General features: G+C 41.8%; 1 protein-coding gene across 2 annotated transcripts; it reads left to right on the forward strand.

Moving 5' to 3' along the window:
* The first annotated feature begins 891 nt into the window (after positions 1–891).
* On the forward strand, positions 892–8,635 carry LOC136008299 (transmembrane protein 14C-like). 2 transcript variants are annotated; one of them, XM_065667326.1, is made up of 5 exons: positions 892–990; positions 1,205–1,288; positions 3,472–3,573; positions 7,761–7,848; positions 8,050–8,635. In XM_065667326.1, the coding sequence occupies exons 2-5, from the start codon at positions 1,213–1,215 to the stop codon at positions 8,105–8,107; spliced, it is 324 nt and encodes a 107-aa protein (XP_065523398.1). In that variant the 5' UTR covers positions 892–990; positions 1,205–1,212; the 3' UTR covers positions 8,108–8,635. The 2 variants fall into 2 exon arrangements, with proteins under 2 accessions (XP_065523398.1, XP_065523399.1); XM_065667327.1 differs by lacking the exon at positions 892–990 and adding an exon at positions 1,031–1,116.
* Positions 8,636–10,637: the final 2,002 nt, after the last annotated feature.

Below are 10,637 nucleotides of genomic sequence, written 5' to 3' on the forward strand. Positions count from 1 at the left end.
TGCTGGTAACACACCAGTGTTTTAGTTGTTGCTAAGTAGCACTTACCCTGATAAGGACTTTCCAGTCTCTCATGCTCTGTTAATGAGGAGGGGCACAAGAAGCCAGGAGGAAGCACAGACAGAACACCTGAATCAAACTAGCTAAAGGGGTATTCGATACCACAGCACATCATGCCCAGTATATAAACTGGGGGGAGTCACTGCTGCATTTTGCAGAAAGCACAGGCCTCTGATGTTCTGTGCCTTCTGTTACAAAGAAGAGCTGAAGCCCCTCAGCTCCAGGACTTGGCCAAAGGAGTGCTCTTTCTATATGGTTAAATGTTAATGGGAGGTAAGTGCATAGCCAGATGGAATAAGTCATGCATAACCATTTACTTAAGAAAACAGTTCCAGCACATGAAAAAAAAAACCAGTGTTTATCTTTGTAGACCAAACATCTCTATTTTTTTCCAGAAAAAAAGGGGGGAAAAAAAAAAGGCACTAGCTGTGCTTGTAATTTGAATATTATAGAAATCTTCCATGAAAGGGCTATACCGAAATTACTGATCGAAGCTAGCAGTGGCCCGCAGCGTTAGCTCATGCTAACCCAACCCCGAATTCTCAGCTGTACAACATTCTGGTACACGACTAGGGCAGACTGGGTGTACACGAATGCAGTTAGGAGCGAGCTTTGCCCCTCTCTGAAAAACCGGACAAAACCTCGTCTGCACTGAGGCCTCTCCTCTTTTTTTGTAGGCACTGGGGCTTGCTCGGGCATCCCCGATACCGCGGCAGGGGGAGTCATCCGTAGGTAGGTGGGAAGGCGCCAGGACTTTCTCCTCCGCGCCCAGGCAGAGGTACGCACCTTCCCCGCTGCAGTTGCTGATGAGGTTCCCCCGCTGGTTTCAGAACAGCCGGAAAAGGGAAGCTCTGGGCGGTGCGTTGCTCCCTCGCTTCCCCTTCCGCACGCCGCTCCGCCCCGGTTTGCTGTGGAGCGCTGTGGTCGGGCGGGTGAGTTGTGCCCGCGTACCCTCCGCACTAGAGCGGAGGGACTCATTCCCCCCGGCTGTCCCCAGGGCTGCGTTCCCAACAAATCGGGTTTCAGCTCTTGAACTCGGTTTAGGGCTTAGGCTTTAAGTAGGCCTTGCGTGTGGAAAAGTCCCTGTGGCAAAACGGTGGGTTTTGGGGTTTGGGATACTGATCCTCACACTAATTTCTTTTCCAGTTTTCGGCATGGCAGTGGACTGGCTCGGCTTTGGCTACGCCGCTCTGGTGGCATCAGGAGGGGTCATTGGCTATGCAAAAGCAGGTACGGTGTGGGAAGGTGCATCCATCTCCCTCTCTGTGCTCCCCTCAACTCCCCTAGTAACTTCGTGTGAGCTGGGCGGCTTTTTACGAAAGTGTCCTATCTAGAAGTTAAGGCAGATGTAAAGTTTATCAGTCTGTGGCATGTGCTGCTAACTTGCTGTTGTTGGGGTGTGGTGCTTTTTGGGTTGAGCTGTTGCTTTTGGCTGATAAGACAACAATCTGCTTTCTGGTAGATGCTGCTGTCCTGCCTCTGCATTGTGCTCTTTGGGAGAGCAGACATAAATTTGCTTCAGAAAGGCTTTTTTCCCCTGCCACTTTAAATATAAGCATTTTATCATAAATGCTCTGTATGGCTTAAATTGCCAATTTTTTCCCCTTAGAGATGTAATCATGTTTTAATGTTTGATGGCAACAGTATACTGCAAGCTGCAGCATTTTCAGAAGGATCCTTTCTCCAAATAGAGCTGAACAATGCAAATTGATCCTTAAACTGGTTCCTTTTCTGGACTCTGCATCATAAGATTGCCTTCTAACCTACTGCTTTCCTTTCCTGTCCCTTTTCTGAGTTTGCCCTCCTCCAGACAGAACTGTGGATTCATCCCTGCTGCAATACTGCCTCTTCAGCTTTTTCCCTTACTATCTTGTCCCAGATGGGAGGACAAGGCCATGTCGATGCGAGGGTATCCAGATCACAGGATTTTTGAAGGGGGAACAAGAACTTTTATGGTGACCTGTAGGGATTAAACAACAAAATTCAAACCCACAACTATCATTTCCCTAGTAATAACTTGGAGAACAGCCACACCCCCCCCCAAAAAAAAAAAAAAAAAAAAAATGGAACCTTCATCCATAAAGTTAAGGTGGTGATACATTCTTTTATCAGAAGGTCTATTTACCCATACAGATGGCGGTCAGCAATAGGTGCCTTGGGAAGAATATAAGAACAGGGCAAATAAAGACTGATTGATTTTCTTCTCTTCATTTAGTCAGTTCTCTGTGTCTCAGTGTTTTGAGACCCAGGAACTTGCTGAGCCAGAGGTGATGTGGTTGTCCTATTAGAGTGTATATGTCAGAACTGTTTAAACAGTGCCTTGAGATAAAATTCAAGGGTATGATGGCCATTTCTTGGCTCCTACGCTTGTGGAAGGAATTGTAGGTACAACATGTTGGTTGCTAAACTGTATTCTGTGCAGAACAACCTCTTACTGGAGTGTGCATCTTGTAAAGTACAAGAATATCTGGTGCTTTCTGTCATCTTTAACTCTTGCTTTTCATACGAAAAACAGTATCTGAAGCAGTGTTATAGTTATTTTGTTGACTACTGAAAAATGTTTACTTCCTGGTTGCAATGCAATCCTCTTGTAACATTGAGAGGAGATCTTTATCAGCTTAGCTTTGCAATCTTGAGTCTTTTAAAGGTGACCTGGAAAATGGAGTATATAAAGAACCACCCTCAATAGCATGAAGTCCTGAATTTTTCGTTAGCTTTATTGGGGGCATTCACCACTCACAGTGGTCATACCCATACCACTTCATTACGTGATGTGATCTTTAAATCACCAACTTGGATGTGGTATCCTTTATCTTCTTGTATTTTGGGATTATAATTTATACTGAGGCCTTGATCCAGAGTTTAGGTGAGTCCAGGGAGCATTCTTCTAAAATCTGCATTTACCTTTGAATCAGATCTCAGGTGTATTTAAGAGCTATGACCTCTCTCATTCAAGTCGACTCTTCAGCAACGCTTTTTGTCTGCATGCCCTCCTGCCTAGTTCAGTCCACGTGCCTTTTTTTCTGATCTAAAACCCTTAATATTTAATCCATCTACTTAACTGCCTCTCAAGAAATTCTGATATTACGGTGCTGAAATAACACACTTCACTTTGCACAAACATTGATTCTTCTGCTTTTCTCACTTTTCTTTCTATCATAGACATATTAATGGCTTTGCTGTTAAAGAATTAAATACTAATGCTATTTGTATCTTATGAAAGAGTATTTGCACGTGTTTCTGAGTGCAGATCAGCATGGTCTTAATATTTTAAAAGAAAAAGCCCCCTCTAATGTGCTTTATTACAATAATGCCATTTTTTGGTTTTCTGTTACTGTTGGTGATATACTAAACAAATAAGCTGATGAGCAAGTTTATTTCTAAGCTTCTAATAAATGCATTATCTCATTCAGGTAGTGTCCCATCACTAGCTGCTGGCCTTTTGTTTGGGAGTTTGGCTGGACTGGGTGCCTATCAGCTCTCACAGAACCCACATAATGTTTGGATTTCTCTCAGTAAGTTGTTTAAAAATTTTAAGTAGAAGGGATTATATTTATCCTAACATAAAATGAGTACATACAAGCATTTTCAGAAGAGTTAAACTGATGGTGTTAGAAATCTAGTTTCAATCCAATCTTTAAACTTGTGGGTTTGTGAAAAATCTCCATTAGTGGCCAAACTCAATTGCTCTCCCTGGAGTGTGAGCTGTTAGTGTTACTTATTTTTTTAAAGCATATATTGTGAATGTGTATTAAAACCTGCTTTGTCTTGGTGTGTCTTGCTCAGTGAACACTGCATCCCTTTTGTAAGAAGTATACAGTGCTTTGGGTGATAGCTCAAACTGACATTTTTGTTCCTTTTCTACAGGAAAAACAGAAGAGGAAATATTTGTTATTTATCATTAGTTTGTCTTCTCAATGTCAAAATACCTACAGGTTATAAAGGAAAATGTGTGCTAGGATGAAGTGAAACTGAGGCAGTTTAAAAGTAACAATCAAACCAAATACCACTATTTCACATCCTTTAGCAAAGTAAATCAAATAAGCATTTGGTGTTTAAAAACTTACATGTAGTACAGTGTGCATCTCCTAAATTTTGTCTTTCTGCAATTTACCATATAGAACTCAGGGTTGCAATCAAGTTAGGACAGATTATCATCTGTCACTTTAACCTGTATGTGTCTAAAGCTCATGCCAGTTGCAAAATAACATGACTTGAACTTTTCTTGTTCACTAATGAGTAGGGTACCTTGCAATTAAAGTGGGCTGAGAAAATACATATAGGAAGTTCCTGTAGCTCAGCTGGTGCCTGAGACTTGTTAGGCTGCTGTATCTCTGGCCAGTGTGTTAGTAGTATCCTCTCCATTCACAGTCTATAGAAAATATCAGTGCATGACAGTTCTCTAGCACTAGCTATGTTTCAATCCCCAGGCTTTGCTGAATTAGTGGCTGCCACCATGCATCTGTCTCATATTGGCGTGTTTAAAGGATCACAGTACAAAGGAAGTGCTAGTAAATTGATGTCTGACCTTTGTGTGTCCTCTTTTTGGCTGGATCCTACTTTAAACATTCTGCAGGAGGCTGGAGCATTTCAGTTCAGGAAGTGTGATTCTCCTGCAGATTGCCCATACTTGTGTACACAAGTCCATGGGACCTGATGAAATCCACCCATGGGTCCTGAAGGAGCTGGCGAATGAAGTTGCTAAGCCACTGGCCATCATATTTGAAAAATCATGGCAGTCAGGTGAAGTTCCCAACGACTGGGAAAAGGGAAATATAACCCCCATTTTCATGAAGGGGAAAATGGAAGACCCAGGGAATTACAGACCAATCAGTCTCACCTCTGTGCCTGGCAAAATCTTGGAGCACATTCTCCTGGAAGGCATGCTAAGGCACATGAGAAACAACAAGGTGCTTGGTGACAGCCAGCATGGCTTCACTAAGGGAAATCCTGCCTGACCAGTTTGGTGGCGTTCTATGATGGGGCTACAGAACTGATGGACAGGGGTAGAGCAGTTGGTGTCGTTTACCTGAACTCGTGCAAAGCGTTTGACACTGTCCCACACAACATCCTTGTCTCTGAATTAGAGAGACATCAGTTTGATAGGTGGACCACTCGGTGGATAAAGAACTGGCTGGATGGCCACACACAAAGAGTTGTGGTCAATGGCTCAGTGTCCAGCTGGAGACCAGTAACAAGTGGTGTCCCTCAGGGATTGGTGTTGGGCCCGGTCTTGTTCAACATCTTTGTCGGTGACATGGACAGTGGGATTGAGTGCGCCCTCAGCAAGTTTGCCGATGACACCAAGCTGTGTGATCTGTTTGATATGCTGGAGGGAAGGGATGCCATCCAGAGGGACCTCAACACGCTTGTGAGGTGGGCTGATGCCAGCCTTATGAAGTTCAACCACGACAACTGCAAGGTCCTACACATGGGTCGGAGCAATCCCAGGCACAGCTACAGGTTGGGCAAAGAAGAGATTCAGAGCAGCCCTGCAGAGAAGGACTTGGGGGTGTTGATCAATGAGAAAGTGAACATGAGCCAGCTGCAGTGTGCGCTCGCAGCCCAGAAAGCCAACCACATCCTGGGCTGCATCAAAAGGAGTGTGACCAGCAGGTCGAAGGAGGTGATCCTGCCCCTCTACTCTCCTCTTGTGAGACCTCACTTGGAGTATTGTGTGCAGTTCTGGTGTCCTCAGCATAAAAAGGACATGGAACTGCTGGAACAAGTCCAGAGGAGGATCACGAGGATGATCAGGGGACTGGAGCACCTCCCGTATGAAGACAGGCTGAGGAAGTTGGGGCTGTTCAGCCTGGAGAAGAGAAGGCTGCGTGGAGACATAGCAGCCTTCCAGTACCTGAAGGGGGCCTGTAGGGATGCTGGGAAGGGACTCTTCATTAGGGACTGTAGTGACAGGACAATGGGTAACGGGTTAAAACTTAAACAGGGGAAGTTTAGATTGGATATAAGGAGGAAGTTCTTTCCTGTTAGGATGGTGAGGCACTGGAATGGGTTGCCCAGGGAGGTTGTGAATGCTCCATCCCTGTCGGTGTTCAAGGCCAGGTTGGATGAAGCCTTGGGTGAGATGGTTTAGTGTGAGGTGTCCCTGCCCATGGCAGGGGGGTTGGAACTAGATGATCTTGAGGTCCTTTCTAAGCCTAACTATTCTATGATTCTGTGATTCTATACCCCTAGCAGGTTATTTTGTTATTGCTGAAAATGGCAGAGATTGTGATTGGCTTATTTTTGTTTGACAAATATGTGGAATTACAAATGTGTTGTATGCCTGGGGAGATACAACAGAGAAGCAAGCTTCAGTAATGCCATTTGTTCTTCTTGGAACTGGAGCTTCCTTTCTCCCTGACTTGGAGAAGCTAACTATGGAGTGTCAGTGTTAGTGCTTGGAGAGCTGCCACAGACTATAGCATTTGTTCACTGAAGCAGTGACACAGTGTCTAGCTCTTTGATACGTGAAAGTCGGAAGCGAAAGCAAAAGGCCATCATTTCTCTCCACTTCAGCATTTTCTGAGTGCGGTCCACTTCCACATATACTAGATAGGCCAGAAGCTGTGCATGATCAAGCCTAAATAATTGGAGTAAACTGTGTGGATACAGCAAGCTTAAGAGGGGTGAGAAAGTATTTTCCCAAATGTGAGGCAGTCAGAAACATTTCTATAATTCAGTAGCATATAGAGTCTTCATCCTTTTTGTGCTTAAAGTTTTATGAGAAGGGGTATTCTACTTCTCTTTCAGACAAAATACATGTAGTGAAGTGTGCATATGAAGACTGGCTACTGATTAGAGGTTGAGGCATTTGAATACTGAAATATTTTAGTTTTTTCTTGTCCTAATCTCTTGCATATCTCCTTATATGAGATCGCTAGTTGTCAATGAGGATATTTAGGGTGGTGTTAGGGAGGAAGGATGCCATGATTGGGATTCGATATGAGCTGGGTCCTGCAGGACCAGTCAGTACACAAAAGCAATTGCAGAAGAGTGGTTGGAATAGCATGTTGTTACCACTGGGTAGCAGATGTGTGCTAAGACTAAGGATTACATTGGTATGTTTTCCCTGTAGTTTTCTTAGTATTCAGTGTTTCTTTGAGATACTGCATTCCAGGGATTGCTGTTTCTGTTTTACTGACTCAGGGAAACTACCTGGCTCTGTGTCTCTGTCAAGTAGTCAGGATACATTTAACTCTCTGATCTTAGTGGAAGGTCTAGCAGGGCTGAAACAGATTGGTAAAGCTTACATAGCACATTTCCCTTTTGAAGTCTTTTGCAAGCATAAATCAGTTAATTCTCTGAACATTACTACAAGTTAGACACAGAAATGCTCTCTCCCTTTTACAAAAAGTGAGGGAATTATGTGCACGTGTTGAGTGGTTCACCTGTGCAGAGGGAAAGAGTAGGTTCCAGAGGAATCTAGCATAGATTTTTTTCTAGTCTCCAAAGAGCTATGTTTTGACAGAAACTTGAGGAGCGTGCACAGAAGCATATGGAGTGCACTGTCTGCTAGAACTTGATTCAGAATATTTACTCTTCATGTATTGAGGCGTTCCAAAGTTTGACTCTTTTAGCCTATCACATGAAACAACCCCCTTTCACTTTTTACTTCTTTCTATTCTGTTAGTTCTGAATTGTACCATCTCTTACACACATGCATCTCTGCCTGACTCTACTCTCTAATCTCTCATTTAAGTTACATCTGGAACACTGACTGCCGTCATGGGAACAAGATTTTACAACTCTGGAAAATTCATGCCTGCAGGGCTAATTGCTGGTGTCAGGTACAACACAATATACTTTTTTTTCTTTAATCTCCTATGTGTAATTTCTTATTTGCTTAATTAAACAGAGATGGAGTGAATCATATTCTGTGAATTTTGTTTTCATGCAGCAGTTACATGGGAAGTATTTGAAAATGAACTGATATTGTTATTGTTATTATTATTACTAAATTCTGTGGGTTTTTTCCCCCCCCTTAACAGTTTGCTAATGGTTGGAAGATTAGCACTGAAGATGGTGGAAAAGACCCACAATAAGTAACTGTTCATTTTAAAAAGTTTAGTATCTGAATAAAGAAATCTGATACTGAAGTTGCATGAATACAGAAGCAAGAAGATGGAACAACTTTCTCTATCAAGACAATTTTTGTCTTTTTTTATGTAAGGGGAGAGCAGGATGATGGGACAGATAGTTTACATACAAGGTGCCATTTGTTTCAATGATCTGGTAGAGCTATTACTATGTAGTGAGAAACTGGTTCTGGGTTTGAGCTTTCAAGATACATTTCAGTGTCTTTTAACACTCCCAGTTTTTGTATTCCAAAAGATGCTGTATGTAGCAGAGAGGACCTGTAATTAAGAAAGTATCCACAAAGAGGCATCAGGACTTAGTGGCTAAATCCAGCAGTGTATCTCATACCTTTCATATGAAGTATTACAGTCTGTTTTACCTGTTGCATTACGAATTATTACACCATGTCTGTGTAACACCAAACTGATTTTACCTTTTTATTGTGAAATGATGGTACAATGTTGCTTTTCTACAAGTAAAATGTCTTACAAATCTTTATTTGTCGTGTCTTTGTATCTTTTCTGTGTGTATGAGGGTAGAGGGTGTGGGGCTTTTTACCTTACTGTTTTCTTCCCAGTGGAAGTCTTTGCAGTGAACTGTTAGTATCAAAGCGCTCTTTCAATTATGTTTAAAATCACTTTTTAAATGAAGGGGCAGAAGATTAAATAAGGGGCCTTCATTAGCACTGCATTAAAACTGTTGTTGGAAAGACACATACCCTGTGGATTGATTGAGATCTGTGCTAGGCTAAATGAATAGTTGAATGTGATGTGGTCAAAGGACTGTACAACTAGAAAAAAATAGCTTAACATTAACACTATGTAATTCTGATCTTACAGGCTTATTTCATGCTAGAATGTATCAGCATTTATTTTTTATCATGAAGGGAAGTGGTTATGCCTCTTCCAATCTGTCTTTACCAGGAAACCTTGGAGTCCAGATAATTCCTGGTTCTGTCATGATGCTCAGGGATGGTAGTGTAGAAGAGGCAGCAGCAGCAGCTGATGCCTTTGTTGACACTTCAATCCTGACTGCTTCTCCTGCACTCAGTCTCCTGGCTATGTTAGTGCAGGCACAGGTAATACAGGCTTAGCACCATGGTGGCAGAGAGAGGCAAGAAATGTATGAAAGAAAATACTTTGTCAACCTGCTTTTTTGAAATACATAATTACTGATAAACTAGGATTCTTACAGTGTGTAACTCATGTTTTAAAGTGTTATTTTATGTAGTGACTAAGATGTTACTCTAGCACCTCTATGCCATTGATTATATGTAAACTTTGTCAACTGCATAACATGGCAAAGCAGGTTTAAATTGACTTGCATCTTATGCACTTACCATTTTATAGTGCTTAAAGGAATTTGTAACAGTGCTCTCAAAGAGCATAAAGCAAATACTAAACTATAAAATTGCTCCATTTCAGTGGTCACTTCAAAACTTGTATTTGCTTTTCTGAAAATGGCATTTAACATTATTGATCCAGTGACATTTCCATTGTCGTGAATCAATGGAAATCTGTGTGGCAGTAGTTTGAATGTTGTAATAGAAAGTAGTAACTACAAGCATATCTATAGATGTTGGGACACTTGTGTGTTCCTAAATCTCTTAGCAAAAGTTGCAAAATTAATCCCAGATTTTTTAACGTATTTCATATTTTAACCTTTCTGTTTCCAGGCACTCATCTGTAAATAACCTGATCTGTACAGGCTGGTTCTGCAGGGAGCAACACTAAGAACATGTAAAAGCATGTCTAAAATTCTAGTCTCAGTTAAATCATAGCCTCTTTTGACCATGCTGTAAGCAAGATCCAACAGAAGTTTTGTAATTACCTTTATATATTTTTAAGTCTCCCTGTGTAATTGAATAGAAAATTCCATCCCTGCTATAGAATTTTGTAGACCCATTCAAAAACGAAGGACATTAAAATCCGTTCTCCAGACTGCCTGCCTGTGCTTTTAGGCTGATTGTTGGATAATCCTCCAAGGCTTTTTTCCTGTTTTTATTGTGTAGGGTTTGGTGATTTTTCTTTCACTGAGGGTGGTCTCTCTGTAAATAGAGATTGTTACTTTTACATTGAATTTGCTGTGACCATGCTATGGCTTCAGTGAAACTTCATGTTGTAAGTCAGCTTGTGTATGGATGTAATGTTTGGAAAGAGGGATTTAGTTATTTTTAGGAAATGAACTGTTAAAATAATGTGTAAATTGAGGCTACTCTATTCAAAGCACACTCTGAAAGTAAAAATGTTAGTGTTACTTACAGTATCGGCTGTCAGCATGAGCTGAAATGACTGCTGATTTTTTTAAACCAAGCACAGAAATGGGAAAGTAGCTTTACAATACACAGGCTGAGTCACCAGGATTCAACAGCTCAGAGCTGAATCATGCCTTCAGGACTCTGGTATGTTACAATGACAGAAGAAGAGAGTTTGAGTTATCAAATCCTTGTTTCCTGGAATGAAGACACAGGCCCTCAATTGCACGTGTTGCTGCCACATCT

Source organism: Lathamus discolor, chromosome 2 (assembly GCF_037157495.1).
Source record: "Lathamus discolor isolate bLatDis1 chromosome 2, bLatDis1.hap1, whole genome shotgun sequence".
In the NCBI taxonomy this organism is placed as follows: Eukaryota; Metazoa; Chordata; class Aves; order Psittaciformes; family Psittacidae; genus Lathamus; species Lathamus discolor.